Source organism: Protomyctophum parallelum (assembly GCF_964188405.1).
Source record: "Protomyctophum parallelum genome assembly, chromosome: 13".
Taxonomy (NCBI): domain Eukaryota; kingdom Metazoa; phylum Chordata; class Actinopteri; order Myctophiformes; family Myctophidae; genus Protomyctophum; species Protomyctophum parallelum.
Genome location: NC_139708.1, coordinates 8,839,645 through 8,865,158, shown reverse-complemented (window position 1 = coordinate 8,865,158; position 25,514 = coordinate 8,839,645). Strand labels below are relative to the sequence as shown.

Sequence of the window (25,514 nt, the reverse complement as noted above, 5' to 3'; positions counted from 1 at the left end):
TTAACCACTTCAGCCCTATATTTTGGCCATTAGAAAACAGCCGATCTACTATAGCTCACAATGTGTCGCGAATCACGATGCATTGAGCTTGTAGATCTGCAATATTCAAAAGATTTGAAAATAGCAGATCATTTTGAGCTTGATAAATGGGACATTCAGAGTAGGCCTTTACTTTTGGTACTGGAAATGGTACTGGTACTCAGGTACATTTAGAATAGCGGACTTTAACTTATGATCGAACCCTACAAACCCTCCCGCGCACTCAGATCAGCCAACGCAGGGAAGCTGGAAGTACCCTCACTAAAAACGCCGGGACAACGCTCCACACGTCCCAAACTCTTCTCCCTTCTGGCTCCAAAACTGTGGAATGCACTTCCCATTGCAGTCAGAACTGCAGCATCACTCCCAATCTTCTGCCGTAGTCTGAAAACCCACCTTTTCAGACTCCATCATGGCCCATAGCACTCCATCATGGCCCATAGCACTTACCCCTTAGATAGCATTTCTGTAGACTTAGATAGCATTTGATACAGACTTATAGCATGTTATGTAGACAGCACTATAATTTCATTCTATGTAGTCATAGCACGTCATAGTACGTATAGCATAGTAGTATATATGTATAGTTTCATTATATAGATATTCCACTGTTACTTTCTTAGCTTACGCATGTTTCATGATAAATGTTTTTATGTGATGTATTCCCATGCTTTTTTGTTCTTGCTTAATGTAAGTCGCTCTGGATTAAGAGCGTCTGCTAAATGCCTAAATTGTAAATTGTAACTTGCAACAGTATTTCTACATTACATGCTTTTACTTATGTAAAAGATACGAGTACTTATTCCATCACTGCACGTGTATGAATGAAAAGTGCTACTCAAATAAGAACAAAAGCCTATTAGGGAAATTAATAGGTTGCAATTACTTTGCAAAAAACAAATAAAAGAAATGTAAAAAAAAACCCAACCATAGGCCTACATTTTCACTGTTTGTGAGGACGCACACACGGCCACTTGGTATACGCGGCAGGGAAATGTGTTGAAATGTGAGGGTCGGCTTGGCACTTTTTGGCACATTTTGTTGCCCCCCTCGCAGTGCGTATTGTGCGTATAGGTAGCGGTTTGTATCCATACTTGTATCCAACTTTTATATTTGTCATAAATCAATACAATACTTCATCATACAAAAATGTCACGCAAGAATATTAATAATTGTAATAATAACCCTACAGATCCTTTTTTTTCTTCCTTTTTTAAGTGAAAGTGGTTAAATACGTCTGTGGTTATTACTACTAACCAATGAAAATTATTAGCAAGAGCTTAGACTAACATTGGATCCACTGGAACATATAGGTAGTAACCATGTGGACATAACTATAAGTGTTTTGACAACTCGCTACTTGTTGGAAGGTTAAGACAGAAGACAAAGAAACAAGAGTCTCTCCCAACATCTTGAGAAAACAAAACTTTATTGATGGTTATTGTTAGGGGGGGGGGGGGGGGTGGGCGGGGGGGGGAAGAACCATAGTGCATGCACATACAATGACGGGATAGGAAGCCTTTTTTTGAACCACAACACCTACTGGAAGCAGAGGGATTGTATTAAGTAGTTTATGGGGGTCAGACGTTAGGCATTAGCGAGGGTTAGGAGAGACCGCCATTTTGTCTGACTGATGAGTATGCACACACAGAGGAAGGTTTTTAAGCTATGGAGCCAAGAGCCCCAAAAAGCCTCTTCTGCCGCTGCCTTTTTATAATAATGTGTTGCAACTGGATTTGTTTCTCCTGTTTTCTTTGTTATTATAAATACAAAAAAGTAAGATATGTGACAAGTGGCTAAATTGGGTATAGTTGTAAACAGAATGGGGCTAGAGGAAGTGGCTAGTGAGCTATGCTAGCTTTGTTGACGTAGCCCTAGCCAGGCTGCCTCCCTCCATGCCCGTTTGTATAGCGCTTTGTCAGATCCATCACAACTTTTTAATTTAGTAATGTTCCTATTTACATCATAGAGTTATCCTGTTCACAAATCATATAATTTTCATCATATTTCTTTAATATTCAAACAGGTACATTTGTCAAAGGTTTGAGTTCTAGAAAATAACAATACAAAGGATGTCACATTAAGAATGATACAGGGAAAAAAAGAGATCGATTCAGAGAAACTGACAAACTGAGGAAAAAAAGAAAATAAAATACGTACAGCACTGATATGTGTCACAGGATTAAGAAGTGATGTCAAAATTACAGGTTGTGTGTGCAAAATAGTACAGTTGACAAAATACAATGAGAATATCTACATTGTGATTGCATTACTTGTAAAGAGATAATATAAATCTGGATATGATTCCATAGAAAATGAGAAAGCTCTCCCTAACAATTGGTCTACTTCGTCTAAATCTAAAACGATATACCGTTTTTGTGTGTATTTCATATAGAAGAACATCTTCACTGCACAGCTCAAATATAATACACTGTTGGTTTATTATACTTTTTTACCCCAACTTTCATTACAAATAAACATAGTCATATTATTTTTGAAAAAACAAACAAACAAAACAATTATAATAAAAAAAAACTCAAACAAAGCAAAACAAAAGAAAAAGAAAATAAACAAAAAATAGACACGGTTGCTTTGGGCACCGTTACTTCCTTTTGTTTTGTTTATTTTTTATTAAATGATTTTTTATCTTCTTAAATCTCTCCAGTAATATAAAAGTCAGCAATTATACCAATCAATATACTGGAAGTTTATATATATATATATATATCAAAAAAACATCTGGCCAACACTATTCAGGGTTTGGACTAAGCAACTAGGTGGTTCAACAGTAAAACTGCCGTGGCGATACATTTTTATTTGATTTTTTTCTCTCATCTAATAGCATCATATCTATGTAAAATCTTTGTACACATTAAACACTCCGGATATGTCCAGCGGAACCTTTGGCTTGGGAGTGACGTGACACATAACCACTAGTATCTAAGCCCACTGGTTCTCAGCCAAGGGTTCAGGGCCCCACCAGGGCACAAACAAGGACCCTTAATGTTAATAGACCTGAAACTCTGAGAGTAATGGGCCCTTTAAAGCAGTGGTTCCCAAACTTGTTCATGTCAAGGACCCCCAAATTGGCACTAATTAGCCCGCGGATCCCCATTTGAAGAAATATGCCAGGGAGTGAGACCCCCATGAGAGAAGATGTTTACGGCTCTAACAGATATTCTCAACCCGTTTAATTTCAAGGACCCCCAGTTTGACATGCATTAGTCTACGGACCCCCATTTAATGGGATTTATATCTCTGGGACCCCCAATTTATATTGTAAAATCAATTTAACTCCGAGAGTGTACAAAATGGAACCAAATGAACCCGCTAGGGTCCATTTAGTTCCATTTGTAGACTCTCAGAGTTACAGACCCATAAGGGTCCATTTGGTTCCAAACTATCATTTAGCTGGGGACCCCCTGGAACTCCCTCAAGGACCCCTAGGGGTCCTCGGACCCCACTTTGGGAACCACAGCTTTACAGGTCTGTAACTCTCTAAGTTAAATTAATACTGATGAAAATGTTTCTGTGTGGAATGGGGTTTAATTTATCTTGACCCCCCCGACCTACACTGAAAACTCCTCTGTGTTAGTTTAACTCTGAGAGTGTCTTGTTCTATGTTTACACTCTCAGAGTTACAGACACGTAAGAGTCCATTTGGAACCAATGGGGGTCCCCAGACCTGATGTTGAGAAACAGTGGTCTAATCAACGATATAACGACAGCCTCGGTAACTCACTGAGGACTAACACACGATTCACTAAAACGACAAACTAAAATTACACCTGCCGTATGGCCCATTTATTCTTCCTCACACAACTGTGTTGTGTACCAAAAAAATGGAGTGTTAACAAATGAACAAAAATGGCGACACACTATGAGTGAGTCAACTCTTTTTTTTTTCACTTGCAAAGACATCATTTTGAAGTATAAATCAGCGTTTTATCCTTTCTGGGACTTCCCCACGTTAAAAAAAAACAATTGGGGAAAGAACTCAACATCCACTCAAAACATTCATTACATCTGTCTGAAAAGTACTTTCCATCCTATCTACAGCTTTTGCAGACCCCTAAACACTACTCTGTCCCCAAAAAACACCACACCCACCCCCCTTCCAAAAAACGATTAAAAAAAACACATCTTCGCTAAAATGTCAGAGGAAGCGCCGAAGGAAGCTGTGAAAAACCAAACCAAACAACACTTGACTAGTATAGTCACTTTAAACACTCTTACAAAACGTTGATAACCCCAAAAAATATGACTATGGACCTATATCTTACAGGATTAGAGTTCTATACAAGCCCTAACCATTTTAAATCTGTTTACATTTTTCTCTGTTGTCCTAATTGTTTATAACTCTAGCAGCTCTCTATTTAGTACCACGGAAAAAATCTAAACAAGAAAAGAAAAAGGAAAAGAAAAAACCTCTACAGGTGACAATCTATGTTTTAAATCTTTAGAAATTAAAAACCCACAATATCAAAATACACAGCACAAAATATCTGAGGTATAAGATGAAAAATATCAGTTTGTAATTGTATTCTTATTTGTGTGTATTTTTTTAATTCTTCTTCTTCTAATCCCCCAGTATGTTTCTCTCTGTTAAAATGATGCACAACTGCATGTATTGCAATACCCAGGCCTCAGAAAACATCTAGCTCTATGTAACTTCTCTCTCTCTCTCCACGCCTGTCTCTCTTCATTCATACACGCACGCACGCACGCACGCACACTCGCACGCTCGCTCGCACACTTCTCTCAGTGATGTTGTTGGCTACGCGTCCCGCGCCATTTTCATTCCAAAAAACGGACGCGTTAAACTCAGTGTCCTCTCGGACGGTGAGTTTAACGGATCGTTTTATTTATTAGGGACTCGATAGAATTGTCCCTGCAGGGACTCATCAAAAAAAGAACCACCCATGGGTTCCCCTGGGACTCGTTTTTCATGAAACACCTATAGCAACATCACTGTTCTTTTTTCTTTTTTTTCCTTTCTTCGTTCTGCCCTGTTGGAAGGTTGTGTGTACGTTGTTATTTTTTTAGTGGGAGGAGGAGGGTCGGTTGTAGTTTTTGGGTGGTGTTAGTAGGGTGCGAAGCGACCGTAGCCTCCCCGGTATATACTGGCCTGCAGGGAGGACAGCACCAAGCCCACGTCGTCAGCGTGACTCCGAGTTTTGGCATCTGTCAGCGGGGCGAAAGCATTCTGGAAGACACACACACACACGGAACCCACGTATATACAGACAATAATTGGACATGCACGCACGCACGACACACACACACACACACACACACACACACACACACACACACACACACAAACTCGTTAGCATCCCTCTATCATATAGCAGCTATCCAGTTTTTTTCTTTGTTTTCGAAAAACCACTTTGTCCTGTGTTTACATAACAAAAAAATATATATATATTTATTTATTTTACCCGCAGTTATCATACTGCAGTAGTTATTTAAACGGTGCACAGCAGCGTGTCTCTGCAGGTAAACACCAGCACACTATACTACCCCAGTGGCTGACACTTCCGTTTGCACCTTAATCCCATGTACGTAGTTTAGTTTTTTTTAACCTTAAATAACGTCCATAGCATATACTTCACAATCACAGCATACTGTACATTTGCTGCTACACTCACGCACCCCAATGTCTTACCTCAGGTAGGCCTACTACTGTATGTGTAAATATGTGTGTAAATCTGTATAATGTGTGTTAGTTTTTATTGATCTCTCTTCCCCCCTGCCCAACAATGGAGCTTGCACAAAAAGGAATTTCACCCAGTTTCACACCTGCAAACCTGAAGTTGATTCTTTTGACTGCTTGTATGGAGGGGAAATTAGGCCTACTGGATGAAATTGTATTAATTGTTTTGTTACGTAAACACAGGGAAAAGTTACACATGATGCCTTTAAACATTACATTACCGTCATTCCAGTACAAACCCCCCCATGCGGCTGGACCGACTGACCGGACGGAAACCGTCATGCAGCAAACCAACCAACAGAACGTCATGCCAACGGACTCATGCCAAGAGTTACAGGTGATAGAAATCTGCTCGATGGAACAAGAAAAAAAACATAGAACATGAGTCAAACAATCGAATAAATCAATAAAACAGGAGAATACAACATGATGAGTTCAAAAGCACGATGCAGAAAAACACAAGCATGGACCTGAGATTATTAGCTGAATGTGTATTTGAGGTTTTTACTGACATCTGCTGGGGTGGAGCGGGGGTAGCAGGCGGAGGATGAAATGTGCTTAATGGGAATCATTCTTTGCAGAGGTGTCATTTCAGAGAAATGGTCAAAAATATGTAACCACGTGCAGATGAGAAAACACATAATGTCACATGGCCATGGATTGAGATGCACTCAGTGCATGTTGATCTGAAATCAGATTAATCTATACTACGTTCAGAATTGGGAACAAATAATGCCTAAAAGAACCACATTTGAGATAAAATCACACCTGTGTGAACTGAGTGGTGCAACTCCCCTCTCCCCCTCTCTCTCTCTCTCTCTCTCTCTCTCATTAGCAGGCAACAGTGCAGCACGTGCAGCACTATCTCTCTCTCTCTCTGTTTCTGGCACAACAGCGCCCCTACTGGTACTCATAGTCATACTGGTGCTCATTAACGTCACATAGGCGGACACATAGGTGAACCAACACATAGGATAGGACGGTGAACACGGACATTGCTGTTCCTTGGAGTGGTTGCACCACTATGAATTGCCATCCCATGAGAAACCAAATGACTGTGTGCGCATGCTCAGACAGTCAAACGCATCAGCGTTAATTCATCCATTTGTAACTCAGAGAATGTACAAATGTAACCAAAACTGACCCCATTTATACATCCTCTGAGTTAAATGGATACTACAGGCTCGACTTTCTGCCTTGGGGATTTCCCCCTCTTTCATCCAAAAGTCTCTTCATCTCAGCCGTTACTTTGTCTTATCCCTGCGGTCGTCCCCTGGCTCTCATCGCCCACCCCCCACCCCTCTGCGTAGACCCCCCCCCCCCCCCCCCCCCCCCCCCCCCAATTCGCTCCGGCAGGCTGCTGCCGTGCCACTTTAGGTGGAGGGATTTAATTATCAAAATGACTAATTATTCCATTAGCGGGGAGCGTGGGGCGAGGTGGTATCCACCAAATTAGAAATATAATAACTAACATGGACTGGGCTGCCAAGGCATGAAGACGTTCATCACTTTTTACAGGCGGGGATTAATGTGGCATTTGGACTGCCGTTAGCGCCGGAGACAAATTCAATTAAGTTTAAGTGAGGGGATGTCAGTGGAAAAACCATGCAGAGCAGCACCAGGATGAGGGGAGGGAGGGAGATAGGGATATACTGTATATGAATCCTCAGGATTAACAGACAGACAGACAGACAGACAGACAGACAGACAGACAGACAGACAGACAGACAGACAGACAGACAGACAGACAGACAGACAGACAGACGGACGTCTATCTCAGTGGTTCTCAATCTTTTCAGGCCGTGACCAAAATAATCATATTTGAACTGGGGACCCTCCAACCTGACAAGCACTTGGACTTGTAGGAGTTGAGGCATTATTATGTTTTCGGTTCCACAGAGAAATATTGTGAAAATCGCAGAACTACAAGCTCACAAGAGCTTGTTGGTCGTCTATTTTCTCTTTCTTATATTATTTCACAATTTAGCCAATGTTTGACCAGTTTTTATACTATAGTTTATTGATTACTTTTGATGCAATAATGTTCTTTTCTTTTCTTTCTTCTTGAAGTATTTTAAATGTCAGCTGGGGACCCCTCCCCCCCTCAAATCATGTGACCGACCCACAGGTTGAGAACCACTGGTGTATCTTACCATGGCACCAACGCTGTATGTGGCTGCTGGAGCAAGTGCGTGGTTGTAGGGGTCGGCAGCATATACTCGTCCGTAACTATGGAAACAACACAAAGAAAAAGACAAGAAAAGAAAAAGGTTTTAGCGACTCTCCCCAAAAGGGCATGTGCAAAACTATTGCAACCGAAACATACATGACAAAATAAATTAAATCAGTTTCATACACATCTACTGTAAAGGGCAATTCACACCAACTATGACTATAACTATACAGATATCATTTTAAATATGGTTTTAAATATTTGATTGATTGATTGATTGATTGATTGATTGATTGATTGATTGATTGATTGATTGATTGATTGATTGATTGATTGATTCCAAAATGTAAAGGTACAGTAATGTAAAACATTTAAGTAAAAAAGATGAACACAAAAAGGCCTGTGGACTTGTTTGCATTGTGGTCCTATAAATTCAATTAATCAACAGACCATAAAATATTAACACATTAATGCATGTCATCAACAAATCCAAAGAGCTAAATGGCGTTGGGTGGAAACCACATGTCCAAAACTGTTTTCAGGAATTCAAATAAAAACATAGCAAAAGTAGCCTATTTGCACATCTACAAGTTCAAAACGCGTCGCTTCACGTAGAATCGCACCACACTTCGAGCTTGTAGATCTGCTACTTTTGAATTTGTTTGTTGAAAAGTAACAGTTTTGAACGTATGAGACATGAGTCATGGCCCATTAATGACTACTACAATTGCCAATCTACACGATCATGATGCGTCACATTATGACGCATCGTGATCTTGTAGATCTAATATTTTCAAATGATTTTTATACATTAGAAAACTTGAAACGGGACATTCTGCATCATGAATGAATGATAAAGATTTGACTCTTGGTACTTTAAGTACATTTTGATGCCAGTACCCTGTACTTTTATTCAAGTACATGTAGAATTTTTCACTTTTACTTATAACAGAGTATTTCCATATTGCAGTATGTATGTATGTATGTAGGCCTAATTATGTTAAAAATGTGAGCACCACCACTGCTTAATTCTCACCCAACATGGGGCACCACTGGTCCCCATACAGCCCTCTAGGCTGCAGAGAGAGAGAGCATCTCCAGGGCTGATAGAGATAAGCAACTCTATCCATTTATCTCTGAGGAAGAGGCACGGACCCACCGAAGCTGACGAGATCCAATCAATGCGTGTAGAGAGGCATGAGAACTTTTAATGAACTATTAAGGTTTTTTTCCCTTTTTTTAAAGGTTCTTAACTCGGTTCCCGGGGAACAAGACTTTTTTTTACTAGTTTCCTGCTCTAAGCGGGGAGTTAATTGCATTCACCTGATGTCCCCACAGGCCTGAGTGAGTTCCTGACGGCGAGACGGCGGGGGCTGTGGGGGTTGAACGAACGCACGCACGCACACCGGCGAGGGGGCTCTCTCGATCGCAGAGGCCGCGCTTTAATGTGATAAAATCTCTAAGTGTTGGAGCTCTTAAACGAAGAGGACAGTCTGCTCAGCGTCACGTGAGAGATGTCGAGAGAGAGAATGAGGGAGGGAAGGAGGGAGTGAAAAAACGGAGGCGTAATAAACGTGAGCAAAGACCAGCGGTGGATGAAAGTACTCAATCCCCAGTGCTTGAGTCAAACATGTGTGGATATACTCTTGGTCAAATATGACTCAACTAGTCAAACATGTGTGGATATACTCTTGGTCAAATTATGACTCAACTAGTCAAACATGTGTGGATATACTCTTGGTCAAATATGACTCAACTAGTCAAACATGTGTGGATATACTCTTGGTCAAATATGACTCAACTAGTCAAACATGTGTGGATATACTCTTGGTCAAATATGACTCAACTAGTCAAACATGTGTGGATATACTCTTGGTCAAATATGACTCAACTAGTCAAGTGAAAGATGCTCTGTAATGGAGCACTTGCTTTAAAAAAAATAGTATTTAAATATATTTTTTTGGTTTTTGCAGACAGAAACCTCCTATCTCCGTACTTTTGTGTTTTTTTCGAAAATAACACAAAAGCATCAAAAGTCAAAAGAAACCCAGCACGTAAGCAAACTATTTTTGAGCTTGTAGGCCTACTATTGATATTTTTTAATTTGAATACTGAAAAGTAAGTATGATTTGGACATACAGTATGAGGTTTTCACCTGAAGGAGACAACATGGTCAAAAAAAAGTATTCAAAAGAAAAAAAGAAGAAGAAAAGTATACAAATTGAAAATGTCCCTTCCTAGAAATGTAGTGAAGTAAAAGGGACAATATTTGCCTTTGAAATGCAGTGGAGAGAACATCATTATAGTATGCTTCCAAATACACAGATACTCCAGTAAATGTAGCCTACTGTCCACCACAACGCATGCTGTACAGATGTGAACGTTAGCATAGTAGAGAAAAAGCAAGACTTATCAGACAGACAGACAGACAGACAGACAGACAGATGTAGACAGACAGACATTTCTCTTTCTGAGAGGTCCAGCAGCGTCACTGGGTCCAAGGCCAGGCTAATCTCTCCCCTCTCTGCACCCCAGCTTGCCTGCTCCCCCCCCCCCCCCCCCCCAACCCCTGATAAGGGCCAATCAGAGTTTGGGGGGGGGGGGGGGGGGGGGGGGTGCGCCTATAAATGAGCTGATTTGCATACGTGGGCCCAGTGGCTGCAGCGATTAGAAGTTAATCCCGATTAGTTGTGGACATTGTTATTCAGTGTACACTCTGCCCCAGTCTGCCGTGCCTCAGCCCTGCGCCGCTTTTGACCTATCTTATCTCCCTGCACAGAGCCCCTAACCCATAATGATTGTACGTGAACACGTGTGTGTGTGTGTGTGTGTGTGTGTGTGTGTGTGTGTGTGTGTGTTGTGTTCGTATGTACAGTAGGCTACTTGTATTACTATACTTGTGAGGGCCAAATGTCCCACAAGTATAGTAGAATTTAGTCAAATAGACGTTGTGGGGAACATTTTTCTGGTGCTCACCAGAGAACTCGTTTTAATCCATAGATTATTGCTATGCATTTGATATCATCCATAGATTACTATTGCTATGCATTTGATGTATTACCTTGTGTTTACCTTGCTTACTGTCGCTCTGGATTAAGAGCGTCTGCTAAATGCCTACATTGTGAATTGTACATTGTTATGGCAACAAGAAAATAATTTAGGATTAGATCCTTATTTATTCATTCTTTAGTTATACACTGATGTCGTGCTCCGAAATAGACTGTCTTTATAGGGTTTATAGCTAGGGTAGGCTTTATAGAGTTAGCGTCAAAAATGGTAAAAATGACATAACATTGCCCCTCTAAAATATTGATGTCCTCACAATTATAGTAAAACTGTGCGTGCGTGCGTGCATGGAGAGGTGCGAGCAGTGTGTGTGTGTTTGTGTGTGTGTGTGTGTGTGTGTGTGTGTGTGTGTGTGTGCGTGTGTTTTTATGTGACTTTGAGGTGAGAGACAGTAAACAAGGAAGCAACATTTCCAACAGCTCCACAAAATGGAGCAGGCTGAATGAACGGCAATAAACAGCTTTTAAGAAATGTTCCCATACTCGGGATGAAAAGGTCACATGTTGTCTCGACCGTGAAAAGCAATGCCATTCATTTCAGCCAAAAGCAAAATTGCAGTTTCCAACCTCCCCAACTACAGAGCATTAATCTACGGGAAAGGGAAAGTCTTGAGAGATTTCATTAAAGAAAAAAATGCAAAACTTCCATCATCTATTTTTTGACAGAATAACAACCTAAATGTCAGTTCTCTTTTAGAGATGAATAGAGTTGAAGGAAAACAAGATTGCCTCTGTTTCTCTCCATTAATCTTTATGCTTTAACTACAGTATGTTACCATCCAGTTGTCAAGCAAATTCAAAGTGACCTTGTAAAATGTTGCTATAAATAAAAAGCTAATTAGGTACATTTCAATCAGCTTGGCTGAAGGCAATAAATAGGCTACCTGAGTGTAGAAAGCAGCTACTCCAGAAAACATTTCCATGAGAAAAATGGAAAGGGGGTTGTTTGAGAAATTCATTACCAATGGACAGGATTAATGGTAGAAATATTGTCATTATTTGGCAAAATGCATTGTATTCACATTTACAAAAAAAAAGCCTTAACAATTTTAGATATTAATTAAAAATGTGATTAACAAATAAATACATGGAAATAATCATAGCATAGCTACTTACTATAACACTCAAACACACACGTACAAACACACACAAGTCTCACATTTTCCTGAGATGGCATGAAGGCATAAACATAGAAGACACTATGCTCCACATTAACCACTTTAAGGTCTATTATAATACTTCATCACAAGACATAAGATAAGTAGCGAAACATCAAATCTACAAGCTCACAACGCGTCACACGGCGACACGTTGTGAGCTTGCACATCTGCTGTTCTCACTAAAAGTTTGAAAGGTCTTAATAAATGATGGAAAACATTAGTATAATAAGGTGTTTGATTTGTCCCACCATCACCCTCCCGGTCGGTCCTGGTGCCCTGAGGCCATGGACTCCCTCCTCTACCTCTCCTGTCGGTCCATTACATGGACATGGACTCCCTCCTCTACCTCTCTTGTCGGTCCATTACATGAAGTGCTGTTTTAAAGTGGTTTGGATCGGCCAAGAGCAGAACCCCAAGTGCTCTGTTTAGCGACAGATAAGAGTCACAATGCTGTTAAGACTCGCCTTGCAGTGGAAGTCTTTTACAGTGACGCCTGTGCGTGAGAACACGCGTGCATGTGTGTGTGCACGTGTGTGTGCATGCGTGCACGCGTGCGCACGCGCGTGCGTGTGTGTGCATGTGCATGTCCCTGCCCCTGATTTCCCACCTTTAGGACAAAAACACAAGGGGAAAAAAAATCTTAAGACATGTATAAAGCCCAAACCACACCAAAGGGTCGGGTTGGGACAAAACGGTTTTTAAGGTAAACCACACCAACGCATCTCATTGTGAGTTGCATTGGTGTGGTTTACCTTGAAGACCGTTTTCAGCCCAGTCTCACCCAAACAAAGTGTAATAGCACGGAATTGTAATTCTGTACATGCACACCTAGAAAACCCCCAAATCCATGCACTGAACATACACTGAAATCCTCCCCATAGACAATGACGGAGGGGCGCCGTTTCTAGAAGTTTCTAGAAGACAATGACGGACATTTCTAGACATTCGGGAGAGCTGACTCAGCCCTGTCCGAGTTGTCAAACACAAACTCACCCATGCAGCCACAGTGAAATAGCACCTCCGTCTCTGTCGAAACAGTAGTCGTGTAATATGTACGGATTTTGGGGTTTTATAGGCGTTTATGTACGGACTTGCAATTCCGTGTTATTTTGCCATATTTCTATGAGATGGGGTTGGGCGTAGACGCTGTTACTTGTACCCATAGTAGCCTACTGAGTCACATGATTATTGTATCATGAAGACATATGATGCCATGATGTTGTGAATGTAACCTTGACAGTGTTACAATGTGTGTAAGGGTGCGTGTGGTGCGTGGGTAGAAGGATGACAGAACAGGGCTATGTGGAGAAGAGAGAAGAGGTAGTTAGCAGATGTAATGAGTCAGAACTGAGTTAGCAGGGTGTTAAGAATGATACCAGCATGAGGCCAGAAGAGCATTATGTAATGTGTGTGTGTGTGTGTGTGTGTGTGTGTGTGTGTGTGTGTGTGTGTGTGTGTGTGTGTGTGTGTGTGTGTGTGTGTGTGTGTGTGTGTGTGTGTGTGCGGCCTTGTTTACCCCTTGTCTCTCACCCAAACAAATATTCTGGTCATGTATTATCACCTAAAACTGCAGTATGAATATAGGCTTTTAGCCTCGCAGAACCAAGACTTTGAATATTTTGTTATGTTTGGGTAAGATTTTTGTCCACAATGTATTTATTGATGTAGTATCATTAGGAGAGATCATGTTGATCAAAATAACAATTATTTTACATTCTCTAATTGTGTAGACTTCTTGTAAATTAATTAATGCGGAAAACAATAATTTAACTCTTGAGAGTGCATGTAAAATGAAACCAAATGGACATGTAAGGGTCCATTTGGTTTCATTTTACACTCTCAAGAGTTAAAGATATAAGGGTTTAGTTGGGGACCACCTGGAACCCCCACTGGTTGAGAACCAGTGAGTTAGAGCTGTGTGACCTGAAGCGTATATACATACGGTACATGTTAGGGCTGCGTGATACGACTTCAAATCAATATTGCGATGATTTCAAACGTTTGCCTCTATTACCGTCAGTGAATGATTATAGAGAAAAGCAGTGGTGGAAAGTAACTAAGTACTTTTACTTAAGTACTGTACTTAAGTACAATTTTGAGGTATTTGTGCTTTACTTGAGTATTTCCAATTTCCAGTACTTTTACTTCTACTCAGCTACATCTCAGAGCCAACATTTGTACTTTTACTCCACTACAATTATTTGAAAACTGTAGTTACTTTAGTTACTTTGGCGATTTTAATTTTGATTAGAAAACATAAATTAACCACTTCAACCCAATACATTTTGGCCATTTGAAAATAGCCGATCTACAAGCTCACAATGTGTCGCAACGCGACGCATTGTGAGCTTGTAGATTGGCTATTTTCAATAGACTTTGTACACATTTTGAACTTGTGAAGTGGGCAGAAAAATATGAGTACTTTTACTTTTAGTACTTTAAGTACATTTTGATGCCGATACTTTTGCACTTTTACTCAAGTACATTTTCAATTCCGTACTTTTACTTGTAAAGGAGTAGTTCTAAATTGCAGTATTGGTACTTTTACTTAAGTAAAACAATTGAGTACCTTTTCCACCACTGGAGAAAAGGGGGAAATAGCACAGCTACGAGCTCACAACACGCCACAACATGTATTGCGCTAGTAGATCAGCTATTTTGGTTCTTTTTGCAGGCCACCATTGCACAACAGTAAGTATGAAACAGGACTTAATAGGTTACTATTAATCAGATTTAGTAAAGAATATTGCACATATCTCTTGTGATTCTCGATTATTTGATTAACGGAGATGAGGAAATCAGTTATTGGTTCTAATTGTCGGGTTACATATGTTTTAATTGCCAAGCCCTAGTTATAGAGCGGCGCAGTCGCTCCCCCTTTCAGAACAACGAACGGCCCAGGAAATGAAATGCAATGCATTCTGACCATAGGATTTTCTTTAAGTATTTATTTAAAGACGGTTACGCCGCGGACAAAGCCAACTCGGATCGTGACAAATCATGACAATGAACACAATGTTTTGGGCCGATCAAATAATTTATAAGAAGAAAAACGAAACAAATAGTGTTGTCTCCTGCCTTTATTTTCTTCTTTCTAATGGTGTGTAACCGTCTTTAAATAAATACTTAAAGAAAATCCTATGGTCAGAATGCATTGCATTTCATTTCCTGGGCCGTTCGTTGTTCTGAAAGGGGGAGGGACTGCGCTGCTCTGCTCTGCCGCTCCTATGCCACCAAAATGTGGAACGCCCTACCAACAGTCATTAAGACATGTGAATCCCTTGACTCCTTCAAAACCGCTCTCAAAGGGCACCTACGGATGGCTGCAATTCGAAACTGGCCTCTGTAAAATCTGAATCCCCCCCCACCCCCCCCCCCATTTTCCCTCACTGTATATTGTATCTTTTCCCTTTTTTGCTTCCCATATGATGAATTCCTGTTCTGTACTTTAGCTACATAAAAATGTCTATTTGTATGTCTCTAAATGTTTGTATGTCTTTAAATGTTTTGATGAATTGAACAATGTGGACCCTGTTGTAAACAAGTGTAATGCTTAATTGGGTCGTCCACTCACAGTTGACAGTCTTTGTATTGAGTTTGTGCTTAAAATGTACTGTAAATTCTACAAACTGTTAATAAATATTTCAATCAATCAAAAACTCTATAGTAGGCCTATATAGTACATCTCGCTTTTCACAAATGTGTCCACCAGAGGGTGCTGATGCTCAACTATGCACAGCTCTTAGATGTTGTTTTGACTCCATTGTGTATGTTACATTATGTTCCTGCTTTTGTCCTAATGTCGACATCATTGAATTCTCTTCTCGTTCATTGTAATTCGTGAATGAAGTTATTCTGATTCAATCTTTTGTTATTTGTTCTTTTCTAATTTAAATAAAGGCTTATAAAACCTAAAGTTATGGCTACATTGTTCACCTCAATTAATGTGGAAGCTCCCTATGAAGACCTCAACCTCCAGCACCGTCTACAACACGTTATGAATCAGGCTTCCTGGGAGAGTCCATGTTGTACATTTTTGACAATGTGATTAAAGTATTTTGACTAACTCAGATTACTCACTTTAGAAAGGGCTGAGTCCTTCAGTATCATGCATGCATACAAGTAAGTACTCACACACAAAGGTGTGCATGTGCACTAGCACGCACGCACGTATGCATTGTATTGTATTGCTACGTGTTGTGATGCAACACTGTGTGAGCTTGCAGATTGGCTATTTCCGGTGCGCGACACCGGAATACAACAAAGCGCAAATCAGGCAGAAATCCAACCTCTAAATCTAACCTCTAAATAACTCAAATTCTACTATACTTGTGGGGACATTTGACCCTCGCAAGTATAGCATTACACACACACACACACACACACACACACACAGAGGGAGAGAGAGACAGAGAAAGAGCACATGCGATCCATCCACGTGCGTTGGCACACAGCAGCGTTTGGATGATGCATGGCCCTGCCCGAGACCTTGGCCGCCTTTCCACCTGGCATTAATAAGTGACTCCTGGGCGAGGCGGTGCGTTGCAATCACACGGCGATGAAAACGCATAACGCTCGGGTGTAAATACACCCAGGAGACACAGTGAGATGCCCACGTACCAAACACCTTGGGACGAGGCGATGGAATGCACGGAACGTTTCTGGTTGTGTAAATGCACCCGAGAGAGAGAGAGACACACGCACCCCATCGAGATACCACCGCCGCCCAAAATACCATGGGGACCGACTGGGCGATGAAAAGGCATAATGTTATGGTTTGAACTTTAAATACACCCGGGAGACACCCGAGATACCACTGTCCAGGACACCTCTCTGACAGGGGCACGCACGGCACTCAGTGGTAATAAAGTCTGAATGCAATCAAGTCTCAAATCCATGTGTGTGGTACTATACACAAGGAAAGGAACACCTTTGTACGGGTCCTCTATGGCTTCTATGTTCCTATGAGTGTCGTGTGGCCAGACTGTTGCCTCCCACAATGTTCAAACGCTTCCGTCGTACAGTCTGGACCGACAGAAGCTCTGAAAATGATCAAGCGATAAAGCTGATGCGACGCCTCCTCCACCGCTTCCGCTTCGCATAATGTATCATCAAGAATCAAACAGTTAAATTATGGAGACAGCGATGATATCAACTTTGTGAATGTTTGAAAGCCACTGCTGTGGGATGGAGGCTGGAGGGAGCTGTGAAACGCTACCTTCCTGTTTAGTTGACTGCAGAGCTGCGAGGCTCAGCCAACTGTAGCAATACCCATAGTGGGGAGCTGTCCTCCATGCTGCTACCACCTGCACTTCAACAGCCCTGCCTCCAGTCATTTTCATATGCAAATTCACATTTCTTCTGTAATTAATTGCAATTAATCCATATTAATTACATTAACAAAGAATGAACGGGCGAACAGCAATGCCATGTTTGGCGCGTAATTAGTCACTTCTTGCGCGATCGTCTCTCAAAATGACACGGCTAATGTGCTTTGAACATTGGCATATTTAGGCCCTCTAGTGCAGGGCTATTCAACTGGCGGCCCGCGGGCCAAATGCGGCCCGCGGAGCGCCCCCTAGTGGCCCTTGGAATAATAATTTTTTAAAAAAAAGAAAAAAAACTTTTTTTTTTTTCTTTTTTTTTTTTTAAGAGAGAAAGTTACAGGTATGATGTGCGCGATATATAAAGTGCTAGATTATCATAATGACAGTAATCAGCCATAGTTGTTTCTAGGGGTGGGGGGCGAGGGGGGAAGCCCCACCCCATGGGGCCCGCGACCCGCAATTGTATTTGCGCGCGCATGAGACTGGACCATGGTCTTATTCAAAACTTATTTATACTACTTATTATTTGTGGACCTTCAGCATTTCTAGTTGAGGACCCCTGGCCTACATAGATCTTTGTGTTTGAACACAAAATACATTTGTAGAATCCAAAAAAATCTGCGCTTCGCGCGCACGCTTGCGGCCCTCCACACACAATCATTCTACAGTTGTGGCCCCCGACCTAATCTAGTTGAATACCCCTGCTCTAGTGAAGTTAAACATGATGTAAGTTCTAGTTCTTTGATATTAATGTATTTTAGAGGGAATACATGCATTCTGTATGATGTTGGACTATGTCCCCAGACATATCTTGTGATGTATGCTTTTAATAATAAAAAGCATACATTTTAGAACGCAGGGCAAGCAGGCTTGTTTGTGTCTGTATATTTGTACTGTAGCCTACTGTATATATTGTGCATGCGTGCGTGCGCTCATATAGTCACGCAATACAGACAGCCTCTGCAGGAGATTCCATCACAGATCTGTGCACTCCAGGGCAAAGCCAGATGGGTCATAATTACACCCAGAAAATAATGTCAACGTATGGGTCAGATGATTTAAACAATAACAATTGTAGTCCTCACATATGTGTGTGTGTGTGTGTGTGTGTGTGTGTGTGTGTGTGTGTGTGTGTGTGTGTGTGTGTGTGTGTGTGTGTGTGTGTGTGTGTGTGTGTGTGTGTGTGTGTGTGTGTGTGTTTGTGCGCGCGCGCGTGCTTGTTCAAGTTCAATGTACAGCACTGTGTCCCAAACACTGCGATCAATTGCAAATTGATCGCATGTTCACGGTAGCATGTGTGTTCCCCACGATCGTTTCTCTTTTTTCAGTGCATGAGCACATATAGCTGGCGTTTGTGTGTGACTTCTACATGAGCAGAGCACAGAGTCCTCAGGCGTCAGGAATGCATGGAGTCTCTCTCTCTGTCTCTGTCTCTCTCTCTGTCTCTCTAAAGAACGCATGCATGGAGTCTCTCTCTCTCTCTCTCTCTGTCTCTCTCTCTCTCTCTCTCTCTCTAAAGAACGCATGCATGGAGTCTCTCTCTCTCTCTCTCTCTCTCTCAAGAATGCATGCATGCAGTCTCTCTCTCTCTAAACTAAAGAACGGCATGAATGCAGACTCTCTCTCTCTCTCTCCCCCCTCTCTCTCTAAAGAGCACATGCATGCAGTCTCTCTCTCTCTCAAGAATGCATGTGTTCTCTCTCTCTCTCTCTCTCTCTCTCTCTCTCTCTCTCTCTCTCTCTCTCTCCACTCTCTCTCTCTCTCTAAAGAGCGCATGCATGCAGTCTCTCTCTCTCTAAAGAATGCATGCATGCGTTCTCTCTCTCTCTCTCTCTCTAAAGCCACATCACCATGGTCCCAGTCAAAGCCACACAGTCTCTCGTTGTGGCTTCACACAGATGGTCACATAAAAACAGAGTCCAGAGCCGTAAGCTGTGCAGCGGACCTATATAGCGCCATGCAGTGTTATTTGCTGTCCGTCGCAACCAGGCTTATTAAAGTGAACTGAAAGGAGGCGCAGAGGTGAGGTAGCCGTTTACCACCACGGAGGTCGTGGGTTCAAATCCACCGTGGTGCATCCGGCTCTGACGAGTGTCTCTACGAACACAATTGACCCGTGTTGGGAGGAGTGGAGCCGGGCAGGGTGGAGGAGTGAAGCTGGGCGGGGTGGCTGACATTTGTCATTGCATTTAATCCTACGGGCCGGGGCGGGGGAGTGTTGGGCGAGAGGAGTATAGGACAAAATGTGTGTGGGGAGGAATTAATAGGCATAACGAAAAATTTGGATTGAAAAGAATACAATAATTAAAACAAGGCTTTACAACAAATAAACAACTAACTGTAATGGTATTGTGTGTTTACAAAACTGACTGAATTCACAGAGTAAAATGTCCTTAGCTTTTGTCTTTGTCAGTGTCTCAAAATAGTATTTTGGGTGAATATGAAATCTTCCACATTTTTTCTTCATAAATATCTCTCTAAGATCTACAATACTTGTGATTTGGTACATCTGCTATTGTCGTGTTTTTATTTTTTTATTTTTATATAATAATAAAAATAACACAAAATCGAATAAAACCTAAACTAGAACAATGCCTTTTCAAACTACAATAAACTATCAAGCCCGCTTTTAAAATAAATCATAAACTAAACTGCAAATGAAAACAAAACTAAAAAGTCAAAACTAAACAAAAAGATGTGAAAGTATAATAATAACCTTGGCCCAGATGTGTCTCAGGTATAAATGCCAGACAAGCATCCAGGGCTTTGACCAGCACTGCATTATCGTGCCGGCGGCGCCCAGACACACACCGATCGATTAGCAGATCAAATAACTGACGTCAGCGGAATACACTGAGCCTACAAGTCATGGATAGACGTCGTATACGCAGGCATGCAAATCTTTCCCGATTGTGTCCCAATCTCAGTTGAATTGAAGTGCACTAAAACTAAAGGCAAACAAAAGTGCTTTGGTGCCTTTTTATGGCGTGCGGTTGTGTTACATTGGTATAACTTGACACTTTTGAGTTTGAACTTAAATCAGCGATTTTACTCAGCATCAACTGACAGTAAAAAACAACTCATTTATCCAAAGTATTTGTTTTAAACACTGACCTTATCAAATGTAGCTCAATATCATAAACGAGTCACATACCTGATGGAATTGAGTGGTTTGTTCATATGAGTTCTTATATGACGCGATCCAATTAAGGGTGTGTGTCGTCGCGTATGCGTGCTCAGTGGCCTGCTGTGATAGGTCACAAAACTGACGTTGTTTGGGCGTAAACGGTCGCCTCTGATTTTCACAATAAAATGTTACCCACCCGTGTTTAGTTCAGTGATAGGCCTACCGCCTTTCCCTAGCCCCTTCCCCATAAACGTATAAAGGTATATATTTTCACCCGTTTTCAACACTGAGCCCATACGGGTCTTCTCAGATCAACTCGGGTGTCATTATACATGATGATAAACAGACCCGAGGTACGAGATAATAGAACCGGAACTGCCCCGGGTTGTGGTTAGAGGTGGGGGTTAACCCCCGGCCGGGTCATATACCACAGACTCGGACCCAATGCCTCCCTGCTTGGCACTCAGCATCAAGGGTTGCATTGGGGTATAAGTCCCAGCGACATACTAGCGTCATGTCCAGGGGGTGTACAAGCTGCCTCACACTACAGAAACAGGAGATACTGTATAGGCTCCTGCCCGGCAATAGCCTGGCTTAAGCCAGACGCGAATCAGCCGTTGGCAAAACAGTGTGATATTAGTCTGGCTTATTAGCCAGGCTAGCAACCGGCAAGGCATGGCCTGGCAAGGCTTACAGGGGTCAGAGAGTTGCTGCTTTATAGGCAATGCTCTTCAAGGTCACATAAGGAGGAAGTGGCAGTAATAAATAGATGGCACAATGAGTCCTCCTGTTATTCACATGCAAATGAGAGTCAATGAAGGAGGAATATAAGGCCAGGGGGGATCTGATGTGATCTTTATGGAGGAGATGGCTTTGCACTTCATGATGAGAGGCAGCCTCATACCAGCTGGCTGTCTGTCCATGCCATTAACCTCTTAAACCCCGGCATGCATCCAGAACTGTCATCTAGGAGCTGCCAGAAACAAACTCATTTTAAAAGATCACGAGTGGTGGAAAAAGTACTCAAATGTTTTACTTCAAGTAAAAGTATCAATACTGCAATATAGAAATACTACAAATGTATTGGCATCAAAATGTACTTAAAGTAAAAAAGAAAGTGCCCATTATGCAGAATGTCTCATTTCAAAATTTCAAACAATCTTTTGAAAACAGCAGATCTACAAGCTCGCAATGCAACGCATCGTGACACATTGTGAGCTTGTAGATCTGAGCTTGTAGATCTGATTCATCATGTATTTTCATCCATTTATTTTCATCCATGTATTTTCATTGCGTATTTTCATCACGTACATTCATCACGTGTACTTTCATCGTGTGTTTTTTTTCATTGCATACTTTCATCGTTTACTTTCATCGCATATTTTTTTCATTGCATACTTTCATCGCATATTCATTGCGCGCATACTTTCATCACGCACGTACTTTCGTCGCACGCATACTTTTTCTCCTTAAAATTGCTAAATACAACACAGTACTTAGTATTGACACAATCGATTATTTGCATTGCAAAACGATACAATACAGACTACAGAGTCAATGTTGCTGTTTACATTTCGATATACTGTACTTGACATTAAGATTGATATTTTGATGCAGTTACTATATCGTTAAACCCCTATTGGAAACTAATGAGCTGGAAGAGGGTGTTTGTATAGGCCTGCGACATTCTGCACACATAAATGGACCTTTTAGCCTCCTGGATCGGCTATTTTTGCTATGACAGTAATATGCAATGTGGCCCTCTGGAGTGAGTGTGGAACTATAGTGGCCCTCTGGAGTGAATGTGGAACTATAGTGGTCCTCTGGAGTGAATGTGGAACTATAGTGGTCCTCTGGAGTGAATGTGGAACTATAGTGGTCCTCTGGAGTGAATGTGGAACTATAGTGGCCCTCTGGAGTGAGTGTGAAACTATAGTGGTCCTCTGGAGTGAGTGTGGAACTATAGTGGCCCTCTGGAGTGAGTGTGAAACTATAGTGGTCCTCTGGAGTGAGTGTGGAACTATAGTGGCCCTCTGGAGTGAGTGTGAAACTATAGTGGTCCTCTGGAGTGAGTGTGGAACTATAGTGGCCCTCTGGAGTGAGTGTGAAACTATAGTGGTCCTCTGGAGTGAGTGTGAAACTATAGTGGTCCTCTGGAGTGAGTGTGGAACTATAGTGGTCCTCTGGAGTGAGTGTGGAACTATAGTGGCCCTCTGGAGTGAGTGTGAAACTATAGTGGTCCTCTGGAGTGAGTGTGGAACTATAGTGGCCCTCTGGAGTGAATGTGGAACTATAGTGGTCCTCTGGAGTGAGTGTGGAACTATAGTGGCCCACTCCATTGTCAAAGTTGTCCATCCCTCTCTTAGATAACCCTCAATATTAATAGTATAATTATTATTGATAACACAATGAATAATTTGTGTTAGAATTAGTAAGCACTGCTGCACAATTTGGTTGTATAATTGCATGGAACTTGCAGAAGTCTGTATTTTTTATTATTATCCATTATTCATTTTCCCCCCATCCGTTCAGCCTCAAGTTAACTTTCTTGGAGCTAGGTTTGAATTAACAGTCTTTGGCACAACAGGGGGTTATATATGACCCAGCTACGTCTCAAAGCCTAATTAAAAGATAACACAAGCTCATGTTTCACTATCAGTCTCTATATGCCGATTTGATATTATGGCTATGAATGTTCTGCACATCTAACTGAGTTAAACACTTTTTTTTTAAAGTGTGTGTGTGTGTGTGTGTGTGGGGGGGGGGGGGGGGGGGGGTTGAATTCACTTCTAGGGTTAGAGAAATCCCTCCATCTAATTCAATAGCACAATGTAAAAAAAAGACTGCTCCAGGAACATGATTTGGGCTCAGACAATGGTACAGTTTATATGCTGGCCTGGCCTGGCAGGCAGTGCTGGAAAAAGTACTAAATTTCTTTACTTAAATAGATGTATCAATGTAGAAACACTCTTGCAGGTAAAAGATCGGTAATCAAACTGTAGGCTACTTGAGTAGAGGTACAAAAGTATTGGCATGAAAATGTACTTAAAACTCGTTCCCCGCCGACATTTAATGTCACAAAAAGCCGCAGCCTGCTGCTCATAGACCACCATTCATAATGTCAGCCTTTCCCGAGCTACCAGCTGATTTTATGAACCGGAAGTAATAATCAATGGTTTCGGGGGCACTCTCTAAGGACTATCGTTTTCGTTAGAAGCGCTAAAACGGCATCGTGAGGTCACAGGGATTTTTTTTTATTGAGCTCCGAAAACATGGATGTTTTGTATGATCACCTCAATCTGAGCTTCAATTCTGAGAAAAAGGCTGCTAAAGATCGTCGCTAAAGATAGTCTGAGAAAAAGGCTGCTAAAGATCGTCGCTAAAGATAGTCTGAGAAAAGGGCTGCTAAAGACCGTCGCTAAAGATCGTCTGGACGGAGGGGAAATATTGAATGACGTCACAACACGGAAGCAAAGCGATGGAGAGCCAAGAACTGGTAATTATAATATTTGTGATGCTGGATCGCATTATAACATTAAGTGGTTAATGTATGTTTTTTTAATAATTCAAATCTACAAGGTAGATTACTAAAGTTTTAAAATAATTGTAGCCTACTTGAGTAAAAAGTACAATATTTGCCCCTGAGATGTAGGCCTATAGTGGAGTAGAAGTAAAAGTATTGAAAATTGGAAATACTCCAGTAAAGTATAACAAACATAAAACAAACAAATGAACAACAAACTAAATGGTACTTAAAGGGCCACTTCACCCCTTTTCCTGGAGTTTCCTAGATATTTTAGTTATGACACCATGTTCATGACCAAAAACCTGTTATGAAAATGTGGTCTCACTTCCTTCCTGGACTACAAAGTCACAGCTCCATGCAGCTGCCCCCCACTACACAAGGATTGAGGGCAGAGGGGAAGTGCACTAAAGCATTATGGGCATTGTAGGAATTCAGCAATCCAGTCAAACCCTAGTCAAACACACATATAATTCATTATTTTTCTGGCCATAGGGTGCACATTTCTAATTGTGCTACTGTTATCTACTACAAATTATATTAACATTGAGTGACTGGCAGTGGTGAAATGTCCCTTTAAGTACAGTACTTGAGTAAATGTACTTAGTTACTTCCCACCACTGCTGGGCTGACAGGGGAACGGAGTTGTGGGTTTTAAGAATGGGAACGAATTCTTACCTTGATGAATGCCTTATGTGACCTGATCTCAAGCTGTCACGGTTGCAGTGTGAGTTAAAGAGTTACACTTCAGCTAATTGAAGAGTTCATGGTAAAATTGGATTGGAATGAATGCAACTCAGAACTGGCTCACAGGGTCGAGACCTCAAACTGACGGTTTAGTTGGATATTTTTGGGACATTTGATTTTACACGCCGTACACGTGGACTGGGGAACATTCCCTGTGAGACATCTAATATATAATTCTGTCTGTGATATATATTCCAGGATTAAAAATTAAGTTTATTTCCCCCCACCACAGGAAAGGGAGACATAATTTTAAGTCTGATTTATGCTTTGTCATGTGATGGTGTCGCCACACCGAAAATAGCAGATCTGCACTTGACTTTAACTTGGCTCTCATGAAAGTTATCCACACTGAAATGCTGTAGCATAGCTGGAGGAATAAAATAAGTGGTCAACTGAGCTACTCGTCCTGCAATTTTATTTTAGAGTGCCGCTTTTTCCACCTTTGTGGATTTTTCATTCCGAGTATATTTCTCAGCTGAGCAGTAGCCTACGTGCACCCAGGGTCAAAAAAAGGACGCAGAGGAAGCAGTCCTTCAGCTGCCGTGTTAAGTGGTCAGATGGGTGGGCTGCGTGCATATTTAGAGCATGTTTACATTAATGGTCCGACAATAATGGTCAGACAATCTGGGAATATTTG

At 41.4% G+C, this 25,514-nt stretch overlaps 1 protein-coding gene across 5 annotated transcripts in view; it reads right to left on the bottom strand.

Annotated features, from left to right (window-relative positions):
* Positions 1-1,449: 1,449 nt before the first annotated feature.
* rbfox1 (RNA binding fox-1 homolog 1) overlaps positions 1,450-25,514 on the bottom strand; it is a 117,820-nt gene continuing 93,755 nt past the window's right edge. For all 5 annotated transcript variants that reach the window (XM_083780331.1, XM_083780328.1, XM_083780329.1 and 2 more), the window contains 2 exons: positions 7,909-7,984; positions 1,450-5,245 (listed from right to left, as the gene is read on the bottom strand). In XM_083780331.1, coding sequence (XP_083636457.1) covers position 5,245; positions 7,909-7,984 — 77 coding nt within the window. In that variant the 3' untranslated portion in view covers positions 1,450-5,244. The remainder of the gene's footprint in view (positions 5,246-7,908; positions 7,985-25,514) is intronic.